Here is a 17988-nt window from a genome sequence, read left to right as displayed (position 1 = left end):
GATTTGAGTACACAAACTCTCCTAAGCCCCTACCTGAACTCTGTATGCCTATGGTGGCACTTAGAATCTGCCTGCTGCTTGAAGCCAAAGGACCAAGTAGGAGTTCCAGTTATAGGACCCTGTGGGCTCCACATTTCTGAAAGCCGTGTGATGGCAGTGGAACTTGCCCAATTAAGGCGAGTGGGGCAGTGCAAGGGCACCTATCTGCCCTTGTAGTTTTGCCCTTGTAGAATTCAGCAAAGAGGAGGATGGGGGAAAGGCCACAATTAGTTGGCTATGCCTATTATTGACTCTGGCTCCATCAGCTATCTTCTCTGACTCCACCTGCCATTGATCTCACTGCCTTCCACTCTACCAGTCCCAATTAGCACCAGCCTCTGCTGCCGGTGTGTTTCCCGTCCCAGTAGCCTCTTTGTTGTACAGCTGCTATGGGCTGGGCCATGTGTTGGACACCCCTGAACTAGGGAGATTATGAAGCATCTGAAATAGCTTAGAAGACACCACAAATACTACAGGAAATGGAGGCAGTTCAGCCTTAGCAACAACAGAACAGATGGCACTGGTTGTCTGGTCTAACCTTATAGGCAACGCGAGCTGGGCATTTCTTTCCCAGTCCAAGTGGTGGGGACATGTGTCTCAGCATCTCATACATGTCCGTGTAACTGATACGCCCACTTGGAACCAGAGAGATAGAAAGAGAGGGGGAGAGAGAGAAAGAAGCAGAAGCCAGAAGATGGGGAGGGATCACAGGTGGGGGAAGAACCAAGTTAGAGCCAAGTGTCAAAACAGAGGGGAGGGGGACCAGGGATGAAGTGGAAAGCAGACAAGAGAGCAAGAGAGAAGGAGAGAGATCTGATTAATTAGATTGTTTTCAGGGAGTAGAAACAAAACAAAGGGAGGTTAATAACAAAGAGGAGGGTTAAAACAGATGGTTTCTTTTCCAATTTCATCTCTTTGAGCTGGGGTAGCCAACCTGGTGCCCTCTAGCCATTGCCAGACTACAGCTGCCATCAGCTGCAGCCAGCATGGCCAATAGGTAGGAACAATGGGAGTTGGGAGTCCAGCATCAACTGGAGAGCACCACTTTGGCTATCCCTGTCATTGAGCACCTCTCTTTCCATGTGCTCATCGTCTTCTCTTTTTCTTTTTTCTTTAAAAAAAAGAGAGGTTCAAATCCCTGCGGTAGCAGTACAGAATGATTGAGTGTGGACAAAAGCAGGTGGGAAGGAAAGAGGTTTGAAACCATGGGTTTGGGGGGGGAGCATTCCCATATATTCTCAAACAAGTGGTTGTGCAGGTGTCAAGGGGCTGTACTTATCATGCCGAGGAGAAGCGATACAGAGCATTATGGGACAGTCAGACATGGCTTTAATAAAATGGTTCTCCTTTCCTGGGGCAGGCTTTTGTTGCTTAGATTGGAAGCGATGCTAATAATGGGTAAAATGGAGGCAAAAATAAGGAAGGTCTCCACTTTCAATAACAAAAGGCTGGCATCAGACTTCAGAGGGCCCTTGGCTTAGTGACAACAATGCCCCCACCTCCCAATGTCCCTGCCAACCAAGGTAGGGACCAGCACTGCTTGTGCCACATGCTTCCTCGGCCAGCACATCTTGGGCAACAGCTGCACTCCTCACCTTCCACTGGATCCCCAGACTTTTTTCAGTCCCGTCTAGACTATAGAGCCATGAAACAGATTTCAGAGACTGATAGGCCACAACATTACGTTTGGGGACACATAAATGGACAAGCAGCCTGCTTGGAGAACTCGGATTGCCTTTTGTACAAAAGCAACTCTGTCACCCATCACTGAAAAACATTTAGGGCCCTAGCAGGGAGGGTGGTGAATGGTTGGGTTGAGCTGGTGAGGGACCCAGCGGAGGGACCCTCAGTCAGTGCCTGACCTAGCTTACCCCTGGCACCAGGTCTGTACTTCCATGTCAGCAGCTGTGGTCGGACCAAGGCAGAATAGGGTGGTACTATGGCTTCCCTTGACCTGGACACTATACTTCTGTTGATGCGGCCTAGAATAGCATTAGCTTTTTTCGCTGCTGCATCACACTGCTGTCTCATGTTAAACTTGTGGTCCACCAAGACCCCTAGATTCTTTTCACAAGTACTGCTAGTAAACCAGGTGTCCCCTATCTCATATTTGTGCATATGGTTATTCCTGCCTCGGTACTGACCCATACCTTGGTCCCTATTGAAATTCATTTTGTTACTTTTGGCCCTCGAATCTGTTAAGGTCATCTTGAACCCACATTCTATTTGCTAGCCCAGCCTGGCACCATCTGTAAATTTGGTGAGCACCTCCTCAATCAATTAACTCAAAACTTTTGGAATAGGGTAGCCTGCCCCCAACTCCTCCCACCCCTGTTCTGGAGAAGGGAACCTTTTCAAAGCTGACTGTCTCATAAAGCTGCCCATGTCTAGGCAGGTGTGCATCATTGTGTGTGAGGAGGGATGCTAGATGGGAAAGGGTAAGATCAAAGGAAGGGGGTGGGGGCTTGTCAATCATTCTTGTTCAGGCAAAGGGGTTAGTTCAGTCCAGTTTATTCTTCTTTTTCTTTGCCTTTGTAATTCAAGTTTGTTTATTTGTTTGTTTGTTTTAATCAAATTAAATTAAAGGTTCAAATTCAAGGCAAACAAATAGAGGAGAAATATACTGGAAGGGTTCCCCCCCGCTGAAATGCCAAACCTTGTATGCCACCCTGTGAGGGCATTTCCTTCCTAAGCCCAGAGGTGGAGCAATAGCTCGCAACAAACTGTACATCTCCTTATAATGTATCCGGCAACTGGAAAGGAAAAAAAATCATGAGTTATGACCAAAAAAAGGGGGGGGGAATACATGGAAGAAAGATGGCTCCATTCCGGAGCCTCCTGACGTCAACCCTCCTCCCTAAAAACATAAAAAAATAGAAGAAAGAATGGGAGAGTCGTGTTCAATTTCAGAGTCTCCAGATTTCCTTTACAACTAGCTGTGGAGGGAAATATTTCAGCAGCAGTGGAAGATAGACATAGGACTGCACGATGACATCCACTCAGAAACAGCCCTATTGAATTCATCCAATCCCTAGAAGAATTTTAAAAACATCCTCAGTTGTAAATTAATTATTAAAACAATAAGGGGAAACGTGTTTTTTTTTTAAATGAATACAAAAAAGGCGTGCTGGAACAGAGCAAGCTGCCTTGTACTGAGTCAGGCCACTGGTCCATCTTGCTGAGTGTTGCCTACTCTGACTGGCAGCGGCTCTCCAGGATTGCAGATAGGGATCACTCCCAGCCCTACCTAGAGATGTCAGGGGTGGAACCCAGCTTCTTCTGCAAGCTAAGCCAAATGCACTACTACTGAGCAATGGCCCTTCAAACTGCCTGAGGCACAGGAAAGAGTCGATAATGACAGGTAAATCAGGGACAGTGGCTTTGTTTTCCATGCCTGCAAGTTTTGCAGTTCACTTCCATGATGGCTGTGTTCTGCCTCCACTGTAAGGAGCAGTTTGCTTCTGAATGCCTGCTGTTGGGAATCAAAAGGGTGGTGTTGCACTCATGTTCTAGTTTGGGGCTTCTTATTTGGGCACCTGGTGGGCCCACAATGACGGACAAGATCAGCCAGGCTAATCTGGTGTTCTTAAGGCTTAAAGCAGCTATCAAAACATGAAAAGGGAGTGATGTGAATGTTAGGGAAGTGCAAAAAAATAGTGTCCCTGAGTTGTCAAAAAACTGGCTTGCTAGGATAGAGGTGGGGAACCTCTGACCCTTAAAAAAAAAAGGACTACAATTCCCATCAACCTCACCCAGCACGGCTAATGATCTGAGATGGTAGGAGTTGAAGTTTGGCAACATCTGTGGGTTCCCCATCTCTACTGCAACAAATTGTAGTGAAGACTAACATTCAGAAGGTGGCATCCAGCAGGGCTCATATTACATTCTTGTGAAGCTGGAAAGTAACTGTCATAAGCAAGAGCAACTCTTGGAATCACAGCAGCAAGGATTCGGATGGGGTCTTTGGGGTCATCTAGTTCACGCTGCCTGCTCAATAATGCAGGATCTGCAATGCAGGGTGAAGCTGTATTAACCCTGACAGACCCAGCCTCTGCTGAACCTCTGTCTCATGCATGGGACTATTTTGGTATGTCTGTTGCTGTTTGGTTATATAACAGTTGCACTCCGACCCTGAAGACTGGAAATAAAAGGAATAATGTGATATCTCTGGACTGTACCACTGCATTGTACAGGTGGGAGTTCATATGGCGGCGTGCATATCAGGGTAATGGTTATGCTATAATCCGTCATCCTGGTATCTACAGTTTTCTACGTGGAAGGATGTGTGTGTGTGTGTGTGTGTGTGTGTGTGTGTGTGTGCACATGCCCATGCAGCCAGGTGAGCTTCTACCTCCAATTTGAAATGGTATAGTCCAAGCACAGAACTCTTATGATTCCAAGGGTTGTTTGGGGGAGGCAGTGTAGTTTGAAATCTGTTTATAATTATCCTCATATGATACTGTCCTGCGTGGAAATGAACTGCAAAACACCCAATAATGGGAGCATACGGTTATATCCAATGCTGGCCCTACCCACTGACATTAATAAACTTGACTAGCTTAGGTCTATTAATTTCAATGGATCTACTCATTTAAAATTCACCTAGTGGATTTTATACAATGCTAGTCCGACTCAGAGTAGACCCACTGAAATAAACAAACCTAAGTGGCCCTTGCCCACTAATTTCAGTGGGCCTATTGAGTACAATCAACATTGGCTACAACTGATAATCATTCCATCTGTGGATTGGGTTATCACCTGAGAGATGGGCAACTTCTCATGCCAGTTCAATAACCATCCCAATTCACTTGGCAGCTGAGAAGATAATCAACATGCATTTCTTTTATTTTTTTAAAGAAGGGAGGGGGAATATATCCTTTAATATGAGTCATCTCCAACCTGGTGCCCTCCAGAGGTTTTGGTCTATTCCCATTGGCCACAGTCAGCATGACTGTCAGTTGGGGATGATGAAAGTTATCATTCAGAAATTCTGGAAGGTGCCCAGTAATATTCTGAAAGGGGAGGGGAGGGAGGGAGAAGCAGAGGGGGAGGGAGGGAGGGAGAGAACCCAAGTAATAGCCTTATATTCTTCGCAGAACAGAACAAGTTCAAATACAGTTCTTTTAAGTTCAGAAACTAACACCGGAAGATGGCATTATTAAAATATCAAAATGTTATTAGATCAACCCACTTCACATAGAAAACATTTAAAGTAGAGGCAAAAAGGCATTTCATCACATTTCTAGTAATCATAAGCATCTTTCCCAAACATCATTAGCTTGATTTCTCTTTGTTTTATTTCTTAAGTTTCTTTCCACATCAGCAGAAAGGAAGTTTGTGGATCTATGCATTGCTGTTATTCTCCCAGGTCCCATAAAATTGACTTCCAATATCTACTTACCTCTCCATTGATTTCCACCTGTGAGTGGAGTCAGACAACCATATTATTCATGTGATCATTGCAAGTAGTGCAGCCTTGCAATTAGCAACTCACCTGGGAGATTACCTGGAATTCTATCCAGAGGGAGTGAGCAGGCTGGTGGAGGAAGGAGAGACTGCCTTGACCCCTGCTTGCCAATCTCATTGGCTGCTATGCTGGACCCAGAGGAAGTGGTAAGTACCCTCCCACACTGAGCAATCTTCCTTTCCTCCATCAGTCTACTTGGTAGAAGACACATTCTGGCTACCAGGGAGGGGACTTCTGGGTAGTGGCATTGAAGTCTACGAGCCTCTTAGATAGGGATGGACTTACTGGTCAATTTAAGTTTTCCTCTCATTTTTCTAATTTAAATTTGTTCTGCATTTCTGCAGCATCTATCAATTATTTAGTTCTATTTTATTTTAAATCCTCTGGAATTACATCAGCATTATAGTGCTAATTTCTTACAAAACTCATTTTTGTCTGCAATTTCAACTACTACATGCATTTTTGCAAGTCATGTTCCCTAACATAATGCATATTGTATGTTTTATTCACCAATATATGCATTTTCATGCACACTTCCCCATAATATGTATGTTTTTGTAACACGTTGTTTGGTTGGGAAACTGCATTGCAAAATTCAGAGTGCAATTTTGGAAGAAGAGGTGTTTTGGTTCACGTGTTGCTTCAAGAGCTGCAAATTTGGTAGTTTCTTATGAAGATACAAATAAAATTGAATTCCTCCCCCAGCCCTGCTTAAAATAATTATGCTGACTTGTAACTTTTGGGGCTTGATTTACAAGACTAAATTAGCAGGCAACGAGTTTGTTGCATTTTAAATATTTCATTGCATCAATATTCACATTGGCATAGGTCAAGTTATCATCAGTACTCAAATTATTGGGGTAGGGAGACAGAGATGCCCTTAATGAAATCCACAAACTAATCTGCTGGTTCCTTCGTCTTCAGTCCTACCCACTGCATGCCCTCTAAGATGGTTAGTTAAGGCAGCCTTTTTTTAAAAAAAGGATCATAGGAAGAACCCTAATGGAACAAAGCAGCAGAGCATGTAGTCCCTCATTCTGTTCTCACAGTGACCCAATGGGAACCCCACCAACAGCATCTAATTGCAACAGTGCTCGTCCTATTTGCATATGGTATTCAGAAGCATTAAAAGAGTATTATTCCCTCTGCTCATCCTCCCCCCATAATTTGAGCACTTCTTTCAATCTCTGAAAATGTCGATGGGGAGAGGACTGAGGGGGTGAGATGATTAATGGGTGAACTCGAACTGCACAGATTACCCTAATGTGCGAGAATAGATTATATATTTATCAAAAATGCTGCTGTGATTACTAATACTCAGCATGGGTTTCTCAAAAATAAGTCATGCCCGACCAAACTCATTTCTTTTTTTTTTTGATGAAATTACAAGCTTGGTGGATCAAGGGAATCTGTGGACATAGTGCATCTTGATTTCAGTAAGACATTTGACAAGGTCCCTCATGATAGTCTTGAAAGGAAGCTGGTAAAATGAGGTTAGGTGGATTTGTAGTTGGTTGACAGACTGAACCCAAAAAGTACTCATTAATGGTTCCTTGTCATCCTGGGGAAAAGTGACAAGTGGGGTGCTGCAGGGTTCTGACCTGGGCCTGTTGTTGTTTAACATCTTTATAAATATAGGTAGGTAGCCGTGTTGGTCTGCCGTAGTCGAAACAAAATAAAAAAAGTTCCTTCCAGTAGCGCCTTAGAGACCAAGTAAGTTTGTCATTGGTATGAGCTTTCGTGTGCATGCACACTTCTTCAGATACACATGTACATGAAAGCTCATACCTACGACCAACTTTGTTGGTCTCTAAGGTGCTACTGGAAGGAATCTTTATAAATGACTTGGATGAAGGAATTAAGGAGATGCTCATCAATTTTGCCGATGACAGCAAACTGGGAGCAGTAGTTAATGCCACAGAAGGCAAAATCAGAGTTCAAAATGATCTTAATGGATTGGAGAACTGGGCGCAAGCTAACAAAATGAATTTCAGTACAGACAAAGATGAGGTTCTGCACTTAGGCAAGAAGAACCAGATGCACAAATATAGGATAGGGGACATCTTGCTTACTAGCAGTACATGTGAAAAGTATCTAGGGGTCTTGGTGGACCACAAGCTAAGCATGAGTCAACAGTGTGATGCAGTGGCAAAATAAATAAATAAATAAATAAATAAATAAATAAATAAATAAATAAATAAATAATGCTAACACTATTCTAGGCTGCATCAACAGAAGTATGGTGTCCAGATCAAGGGAAGTAATAGTACCACTTTGTTCAACCTTGGTGAGACAGCACTGTGTGGAATACTGTGTCCAGCTTTGGGCACCACAATTTAGGAAGGATGTTGACAAGCTAGAATGTGTGCAGAGGAGGGCAACCAAGATGATCAAGGGTCTAGAAGCCTAACCTTATGAAGAACAGTTGAAGGAGCTGGGTATGTTTAGCCTGGAAAAGAGGAGACTGGGAGGAGATATTATAGGCATCTTCAAATATTAAGGGCTGTCACATGGAAGAGGGAACCAATTTTCTTTTGCTTTGGCGGGCAGGACTCGAACCAATGGCTTCAAGTTACAAGAAAGGAGATTCTGACTAAACATACAGAAAAACTTTCTGACAGTAAGAGCTGTTCAGCAGTGGAACAGACTCCCTCAGGAGGTTGTGGACTCCCCTTCCTTGGAGGTTTGTACGCAGAGGTTGGATGGTCATCTGTCATGGATGCTTTAGTTGAGATTCCTGCATTCCTGGGGATTGGACCAGATGACCCTTGGGTCCCTTCCAACTCTACTATTCTATTATTTTAAGGTGCACTTGCAAGAGCATACGTACCAGGCTGCAGGGTCGTACTCAGCCCAAACGCGGATAAACTCATCAAGATGGTGGGGTCCTAGGATGGAAGAGTCTCGTGTCAAGTACTCAAAGTTGTCCATAATTACAGCCACAAACAGGTTCAACATCTGCAAAGGGGAGGGTGAGGGAGATGAAATTGGGGGTGGGAAGGAGGAAAGACATTAGCTTCTCTTATTAAGGAATAAATGCAAAAAACAAAAGGATAACTCAAAAAGGAAGAGGAGTATAAATAAACTGTTGTTCTTGTTGTTGTTGTTGTTGTTGAGAAAAAGGTGGAGTCTAAAGTGTCAAATGCAGAAATCTGTGGACCCATTCACTCATACATTGAAAATACTATAGTATCACTTTAAACAGTTATGGCTCATCCCCCCCAAAATTTGAGAGCTGTAGTTTGCTAGGGGTGCTGAGAGTTCTAAGGAGGTCCCAATTCCCCTCACAGAGCTACAATTCACAGAGTTCCCCGGGGGGAAGGGGTTGAAATTGTAGGGAATAGGGGCCTCCTAAAACCCTTAACGAACTACAATTCCCAGTATTCTTTGGGGGAACCATGGCATTTAAAAGTGGTTCCATAGTGTTTTAAATGTATGGTGTGAACATGTCCCATGTCTCCCTTCCATGCCCTTCTCATGCTTTTGCCCAACTGGGAAGCATCCTTGAACACATCCTTGAATACTGCTAAGCCCCCCTTGCTTGCCTGGATGGAGAGAGAGAGAGAGATGAGGTGTGCATAACGTAGAAGCCACTGAGCTGGAATACAACCTGCTGGTGGGTGGAAAGGTTGTCCTGTCCATTGCTGCTCCCACTTCTTGCCTCTGACCCTCCCCACCACTAGGGTGTGACCCCTGGAAAGCAGTACTTTGGCTGATGAAGGTTGTCCCTCTTCTCAGCTACAGTGAAAAGGGGGTTTCTTCATTTCTTTGTCCGTATTGTTCTATGGCTTTGCTGAATTCTGCTCTACATCCTGCCCAGAGCCACACTGGGAGCATTTTGCTGCCTGATGAAATAACCACCACCTCCCACTCCATGAACAAAAGCCAGCCAGACTGGTTATCGAATGCTACTTCAATACTGCCAATGGGTCATCCTCCTCCACTCAGCCTAAGGACAGTAGGCTAGTTTAAGTGGCAGGGAGCTGCTTGAATGATACATACACACAACACTGTTCTCTAGCAATTCACCATTGGTAACTGCCTCCCAACATGTTGGCACCTTATGCAACTGTCACCACACTCTGCCTAACGGTAGGGCTGGCTACAATATAACTCCTCTCAAATTTCAGTTTAACTAGGAGAATTGCATTTTTTAAAAAAAAAAATCATTCCAGAATTGGAGCATGTGCAGAGTGCCGCAGCTTTCAGTTCCTTCGTTTCCATGTTGATAGGACACTGCAAAACATAAAAAGCTGTTTTGATACGATAGCATGTCTGGCTGCATTGAAACATTCCTTAATCAGTGCCACTACCTGCACATTGGTGAAGCATTGCACAAAAAGAAACTAGATACTGTAGTTTCTTTGTGATGTGCTGTTTCACCAATATGGCAGAGTGTCATTGATTAAAGGATGCAGTCAGTGCTTTTCTTCTAGAAAAATAGCACTCAACATGAAGTTGTTAATGTAAGTGCCACACTTTTAAAAAACAAGAAAAAGAGGTGCTGGTACTGGGTACCATTGAGTACCCCCAGATAAACAAACTAGATGCAACCATTAATACTTATTTACCCTTGCTTTTGATACTTAAGATGCATATCTCTGGGGGACTGAGGACCTTGAATGTGGAGGGTAGTTGCAGTGCAGGGATGGGCCAGCAAGACAATTGGAATGACCAACTCACCAGAAAGGAGCAGAGGAAGATGAAGGAGACAAAGTAAAAGTAGGCAAAGTCACTGCCGCACTCATTTTTGCCAAGGTTGGAGAGCTTATCGCAGGCTTGGTTGCTGAGACATGCAAGCATGATTTCATGCCAAGCTTCTCCAGTGGCGCTCCTGAAAGCAGAAAAAAGAAGCTGTCTTATTGAACTAAAAAGAAGTGTACAAAATTATCCATAGGGCGAGGAAGGGAATAGAGAAAACATTTCCTCCTTTTCTCGCAAAGCTCTAGAACTCATGGGTGCCCAATGAAGCTGAATGTTGGGAGAGTCAGGAAATGCAAAAGGATGCAGAGTCAAAGTATGAAACTTGCTCCTGCAGGAGGCAGTGATGGTCACCAACCTGGATGGCTTTAACTGAGGATTAGGCAGATTCATGGAGTGTAAGTGGCCATTAAACTCAATGGCTATGTTCTACCTTCACCGATGACAGTAGTAATGCTTTTGAATACCAATTGATGGAAACTACAAAATGGGAGAATGTTGTTGAGCTCAGGTTCTGCTTTCAGACAGCCCATAGGCCCATGGTAGGACACTGTGAGAACAGGATGCTGGACTAGATGGGCCACTGGCCTGATCCAGCAGATCTCTTATGGTTGCTTATTGGCCTTGTACATGTATTGCATGTGTATTCCATCTGCCTGTGGTGTACCTTAAAATTATTTAGTGGGTGGTATAGAATGTGCAAGCAGGAGCAATCGGAGTAGAACTAGAGAAAGCAACATCTACAATAGCTCCCTCACTGTATACTATATCAAAGGGGTTGGGAACCTTTTTCAGCCCAAGGGTGGTACTTCTTTGGGGGAGGGGAACTTCCTGGAAATGCATGTAAGTGGTGGGTGGGACAAGAGGCAAAAATGGGTGGAGCCATCAATGCAATTCTTAGCTTTTTACAGTAGGCTACATTTTACCCACATAGAAGTTAGAGGTTCCCCAACACAACACACACACACACACACAGAGAGAGAGAGAGAGAGAGAGAGAGAGAGAGAGAGAGAGAGAGAGAGAGAGAGAGAGAGAGAGAGAAAGAGAGAAAGAGAGAAAGAGAGAAAGAGAGAAAGAAAGAGACTCCTCCACCCCTCCATCCAGGAAGCAAGAAGCATTATAATAGTTCAAAAACACATTCCAGCTAGGCAAAAACATTCAAGGAATGTGTGGAGGAGAGCTGGTGAAGGGTGTGGTATGGCCTAGAAAGAGACTTGAGGTCCTGTTAGAGAGGCATAGAGACCCACATAAGTCATGGCATAAGGACCACACAAGTGAGCTTCCCCAGACCTGATCTACTATAGGCTTTCCCCTTTGGCCTATATAGTTTTTTTGCTCATGTGTAAAACCTACACACAAGCAGAGAGAGCAAAGATGTGTTTGTTAGGTTCTGCTGTGCCCCAATTGTCCACCAGCTGGGGCAGAAGTAAGGAGCTTCCTGAAGTGGTAGAGCCTCTTTAGAAGCCTGCATAACTGGGTTCTAAATCACCCAGGGGAGTGTCATGAGTACAGGGTGCTCCCTTTGTTAGACCTTTACCCTCTAATGTTGTTTTTAATGCTGTGACTTGCCCTGGGACTTCCTGTTGGAGGCTGGGAAATAGATAGAGATAGATAGATGATAGATAGATGATAGAACACAGAGACAGATTGCTTGAACTGGACTTTTCTGTCAGAGAGACCTGTGTTTTCTGTCATATCAAGGAGTGGGGGAGAGAAATTAGATCTCACAAGCTTAGAAGCAAAGCACCTAATCTCTTTATGGAAAATAAAAGACCCAATTAAATTAAGTTAGGATTTGTGCACATAAAGGATTTGTGTTCATTAACAGTTTGAATACCACAGGATTAATGCCAGGTAATGCTGAAGTTCTGCATTAATGAACACAAGCTGTCTGATGTAAACAATTAAGTTTGCATTAACTTCTGCTTGGGAGGAATTGAAAGATGCAGGGGGCAGGTAGAAGCAAGGCCCACTGCAGTTTTATCAACATCAACTGAGCATGATTATGCTAACACCCATCACCCTTCCAGCTAAACAATTGGATATTTGCATACATAATCATTTAAGGACCATTTCACGCCATGCGTGGCATTTTCACCATCAGCAAAATATCAAACAGAGGTGGGGAAATTTAGTCTGTCTGTGGGCCACATTCCCCTTTGGGAAAACCTTTCGGGGGCCACATGCTAATTGTGGGCAGGGGCTTCTTACCCACATTTCTGCATACTTCCAAATCTTTTTGTTTCCTTGTGCATTCCAGCTTGGTTTCATTACTCCTCCCCTCCAGCTTATGTGGCTTTAATATCTGGCTGATTTGAATCTTTCAATTGGTTGGTAATCATTTTAAATGGATGTTTGTCAGGAGTGCTGGAGTCCCAGCAAGAGGCTGAGAGGTAAGATGTAAGTATTTACATAAACATATTGTCAGGAGCCAGCTCTGCAGCTGCCAGTGAGATTGTTCAGCCAATTGGAAAGGAAGCATCCACCTCCTAGCAGTGCAGCCAGTGCTGAGGAAAGCATGCAGCTGAAAAATAGAGAAGGATGTGACGGATTGGGCTGGCTTGAGTAGAACTCCAGGGTGTTAAGTGTTAAACCCAACCTCTTAGTTGATTGACACATTCCATTCCATGGGGGGCGGGACAGCCACTGGTTCAAAGAGGATGGGTAGCGGTTAATTCATTTGAGAGGGTTTTGGGAGTGGGAGCGTGTGGGAAGTTGTGGAGAGTAGAGTGTTGGAGAGGGATGCAGGAGCTGTATTAACAAGTCTGTGTTATATGAAAAGAAGATGATGAACTAAGAGTTTAAACAAATGAAACCATAAAGAAATATACATGTTCACCAGTTAAATAAAGCTTTCATCTATGTTGTGTCAAATTGGATGTTCCTCCTTATTCCAGCAACGTATCTAACGTTATTTGGAAAGCTGGAACTGTACTCTATGTACTAGCAAACCCATATAAAAACAGGGAGTTTATTTGGGAGAAAGAAGGTATAGTGGGTTGTTTGAACAATAACTGAATTCCTTCTGCACACTGCTAGTAATAGAGAAAGGGAGGTGCGTCGCAAAGGAGCTGTCTGCATTTCCCCAGAGAGTGCCTAACTGAGGGCTTATCACTTACCTTTCTTCTGTGCTTTCCAGGCATGGTCCACACTTTAAAGCTCTGTCTGAACCCATGAAAGCCTACTCTTTAAACTGAATTGCTGCAAACAACAATTCACAGAAAACCCAAACTGACACCTGCTCCAATTCAGTGGTGAAGAGAGAGGTGTTTTTTTCAGGAAAAGCTCCGGGGCAAAAAGAAAAAGAAAAAGGTGCTTGGAGATGGCGCTTTAACGTATGGACATGTGCCTGCAAAATGTGGATAAGCCCTAAGAGAGAATGGAAGCAGGCAGAGGTCCTACCTCTGAGGATGGGGAAGCCAGAAAGGTGGAGGGTGGAGATACTATGAGAAAAAGAGACTGGGAGGAAGGAAAGCAGGGAACTGAAGATGTGAACAGAGGGGAAGCCAGTAAGTTCCAGAGAGTTGAGAAGGTATTCCACAAAGCAGGGAACCTATGCTGAAGGGGAGGAAATAAAACATACAGACACAAAAACACCAGAAGAACCTACTGGATCAGGCCAATGACCCATCTAGCATCCTATTCCCACAGTGGACAGCCAGATGCCCCAATGGGAAACCCACAAGCAGGAACCGAGCACAAGAACATTCTTCCCTCCTGGGGTTTCCAAGCAACTGGTATTCAAAAGCATTACTGCCTCTGATTATGGAGGCAACACACAGCCATCACGGATAGTAGCCATGAACAGTTCTCTCCTCCATGAATTTGTCTAATCCTCTCTTAAAGCCATCCAAGTTGGTGACCATCACTGACTCCTGTGGGAGTGAGTTCCATGGTTTAACTATGTCCTCCATGAATAACTACTTTTTATATGGGATCAATAATAACATGAGGGCTCATCAGGTGAGCACTGGATGTTAGAGAGCCTGCTCCCAGTGTTCTGATGTTCCTATGCACTGACAGATGAGGTGAGACCTTGCACAAACAAAGAAAGACCATCACACGAAACAAGCAGGCACTGGTGGGAAGTTTGGCATGTCATAATTACTGCCAAATTGTTGGTGTGAATTGGTCGAACTATGCTGGTCCTGGATGGCCCGTTCCTGGGTGTTGCTTCATTTTAAGTGAACACACAGATGATGATAGTTTGCTTATGAAGGGCCTCATCTCCTCCCATTGACACCCACCCCAGAAGGCACTGGCGGAGGAAGAGGGGGCGGGGGGAGCACACCACCCCTGGCAGCGCAATCCCGGTGGGGTGCCATTGCGGCTGCCCCCCTGCCAGCGCTGGATGTCATGCCCTCGCAGGGGCACATCACATCCCCAGGACGCACGCCACGTCCCCAGGCGGCACGCCACACACCCCAGGACGCATGCCAGCCACGCCCCCATCTGCTCTCCACCCCCTGTTGCCGGAGCATGAATCTCCGCTACTGCCTGAAGAGTCAATGAATTTGATTACAGAGAGATGGTTTCTTGTTTACCGGAAAAGCAGCATCAGGGCTTGCAAAAATGTTTGGAAATTGTTGTGTCGATTGATGGCAGTGTCATCATTCAGTGCAATGTTTCCAAAGACCTGGGGTGGGGGAGAGGAAATGGTCAAAAAGCAGATTAAATGGAAATCCAATTGGAGACAAAATCATCAGCAAAGCAAGCAGCACTGACTGTGGTTTGGAACAGCAAGCATATTGCTTAGGGATGAGAAAATCTGTCAAATTCAGTTTCTCTCAATTTACCACTCCCCATCTTCAGTTTGCCTGTTGTATTTTTTTTCCCCTTTTAAAATCTGCATGAAAATTGGTATGCTTTTTCACACACATTTTCCCTAATATATTGGGGACAGTGTTCTCGAAGCTACCAATTGCGGGAGGCAGTGGAAGACAGGAGTGCCTGGAGTGCTCTGGTCCATGGGGTCACGAAGAGTCGGACACGACTAAACAACTAAACAACAATATCCTCTCCACCAGCAGGGTGGAATTGAGGATCTAAACCAGCAGTGTATTAAATCTGTTTTATACCAATTTAATCATTGTGGTTTCTTTAGCTTGGTGAAGGTACTAAGGTTTTTCTGTGAACAGATCCCCAACCTACATTATGCAATGACACATTCTAAAATAGGAACTCTGCATCTTTTTCTGTTTCTGCCTTGAAATGAGAATTATATCAAATAATTTAGAGAAATGCAAAATCCAGAACATAAGTAGATCCCAAAGTAGGTAATAATCAGGTCAGTTTGGAATGCACACAGATATAAAATTCCTCAAGCATTCTTAGACTTGAGTTGTATGCAGCCATGATCAGACTTGTATTGGATACAAACTACAGTGGTACCCTCTACTTACGAGTAACTCTACTTACAACCAGTTGCTGATGGAATTAAACTATTTATTAAAGAACCCATTAACCCAACACAGGCATCACCTACACTTTTTATTCTAGCACCAACCTTAGCCCTTTTATTAGCCCTCATAATATGGACTCCAATACCAATTCCGCACCCCTTAGCAGACATAAACTTAGGACTTTTATTTCTACTAGCTCTCTCAAGTATAATGGTTTATACAATTTTATGATCGGGATGAACATCAAACTCAAAATACGCCCTAATAGGAGCCCTACGAGCTATCTTGGATGCGGTTTAGATAGGATTTTTTTCTACTTATGAATTTTTAGATAGGGTTGCTTCTACTTACGATTTTTTTCTCCCAATGCATTCCTATGGGATTTGACTTACAATTTTTTCCGACTTACGCATGTGCGTTCGGAACGCAATAAATTCGTAAGTAGAGGTACCATTGTACTAACTTCAAAATGAACTTCAAGATCAGGGTGAAGGAATCAGTCAATTTTGGTTTCTCTCTGTTTCCCCCTTTAATCTTTAATCCACTTGTCCATGTTTTCACAGCAATTTGCATGTTGCTGGGTACTTCTTTTAACCCTCATGAAAAATTTGTCAGCAGTTTTGTGCAAATTTCTCCAAATATGTATATGTAGTTTTGACTCATGTACACATTCCTGGAAGCAATTTTCCCTAACATAATATATGTACGTTATTTATTTCCCCTAAGATGTTGACATCGGGCAGGCACATAGCTGCCAAGTTATCCCTTTTTTAAAGGGATTTTCCCTTATGCTGAATAGGCTTCCTCACGAGAAAAGGGAAAACTTGGCAGCTATGGGCAGGCACCTTTGCTATTCTCCTTTCAATACCTGCTTAAGAAACAATTTGTTTCTGCCTCTCCGGATGTGTTGGTGTTGTAATGTTTTAAGCTCTTTTACACACACACACACACACACACACACACAGAGAGAGAGAGAGAGAGAGAGAGAGAGAGAGAGAGAGAGAGAGAGAGAGAGAGAGTATTTTTCCATGTATAAGACTAGGTTTTCCCCCTAAAAAATTATGTCAAAAATTAGGGGGCATCTTATACACTGGGCCATCTCCCCCCCCCCCATTTTCTTAGGGGGCATCTTATACATGGGGGTGTCTTATAAGTGGAAAAATACTGTGTTTGTGTGTGTGTGTGTGTGTGTGTGTGTGTATGTGTATGTATATATATATATATATATATATATATATATATATATATATATATATATATGCAACAATCAATCGAGTGGCATATTAAATTTTGTTAAATAAAACAGTAAGATATGCATTCTTATGCATACTTCTCCCTAATATATGCATTTTCTGAAAACAACCAACAGCAACTGGATAACTGGATAGCATGTGGGCCGCAGTGCTGCATCACCAAGTTCATCACAAAACAATGTGAATCATGGAGGGTACCTGTGTTTCAGTTCACAGATTGGTTTGGAAAATGCAAATCAGGCAGCTTTGCATTAAAATGCGAAGATTTGGAATTTCTCCCCCATCCCCTACTCCATCCAGCCTGGTGCATTTGATATGACTACTGCTGCAATTTACCTGCATGCCAATAATGGCATAGATGAAGAAGAGCATGGCAATGAGAAGACACACATAAGGCAACGCCTGTGGGTGGAAAAAAAGGTGGAAAGCATCAACACCTGCAATGATACAACTAAGAAGAATTAGTGGCCACACCTGGATAAGGTTTCACATAGAAGCAGAGGTTTATTGATACCCCAAAAGAATATAAAAATCCTAATGGGTTGGATCCAGGCTAAAGTTCAATTTTGCACTATAAATTTAAAGTAATAACATCATAGCATGTTAAACACTCGTGGCTTCTACCAAAAAATCATGGGAACTGTAGTTTGTTAAGGGTGTTGAGAGTTGTTACAAGGCCCCTATTTTCTCGCTTGCTGAGCTACAATTCCCAAAGTGGTTTTACAGCCAATCCCTTTTCCTAGGGAGCTCTGGTAACGACAGCTCTGTGAGGGAAATAGAAACCATTCTCATCACCCTAAACAAGTTACAGTTTTCAGGATTATTCGAGGGAAGCCTTGACGGTTTCAAGTTTCCTCCCAAAACTCACGGCTGTTTCCTAACAAAAATTCATCTGGGTCTTGGTGCAAATTTTGCCTAACATACATTTTATGTTTGCAATATGGCCTGTTATTCAAAATGTTTGCAAAGCAATTTAATCTAGTATAATACCTCATACGATATTTTTACTAATATATGTATTTACAAACATTTTGAGTGTATTAGTATATTAGTAACTGTGTTTCTGTATTTCTTATACATGTAATTGGCTGGTTAACCACATTGCACAATTCAAAGAACCACGAAC

The 17988-nt window shown here is 43.4% G+C and overlaps 1 protein-coding gene across 9 annotated transcripts in view; it reads right to left on the bottom strand.

Annotated features, from left to right (window-relative positions):
• Window positions 1-17988, bottom strand: part of CACNA1B (calcium voltage-gated channel subunit alpha1 B) — a 326623-nt gene that overhangs the window by 32353 nt on the left and 276282 nt on the right. For 6 of the 9 annotated variants that reach the window (XM_088664972.1, XM_088664973.1, XM_088664967.1 and 3 more), the window contains 5 exons: window positions 17199-17264; window positions 14752-14843; window positions 10190-10340; window positions 8337-8464; window positions 578-674 (listed from right to left, as the gene is read on the bottom strand). In XM_088664972.1, coding sequence (XP_088521098.1) covers window positions 578-674; window positions 8337-8464; window positions 10190-10340; window positions 14752-14843; window positions 17199-17264 — 534 coding nt within the window. Of the gene's footprint in view, window positions 1-577; window positions 675-2695; window positions 2793-8336; window positions 8465-10189; window positions 10341-14751; window positions 14844-17198; window positions 17265-17988 lie in introns of all 9 variants that reach the window. The other 3 variants (XM_088664966.1, XM_088664968.1, XM_088664974.1) reach the window with 1 other exon arrangement.

Source organism: Zootoca vivipara, chromosome Z2, assembly GCF_965207765.1.
Source record: "Zootoca vivipara chromosome Z2, rZooViv2.hap1.1, whole genome shotgun sequence".
NCBI lineage: Eukaryota > Metazoa > Chordata > Lepidosauria > Squamata > Lacertidae > Zootoca > Zootoca vivipara.
Note: the sequence above shows the minus strand (reverse complement) of the source record. Positions and strands in the feature narration are given on the sequence as shown.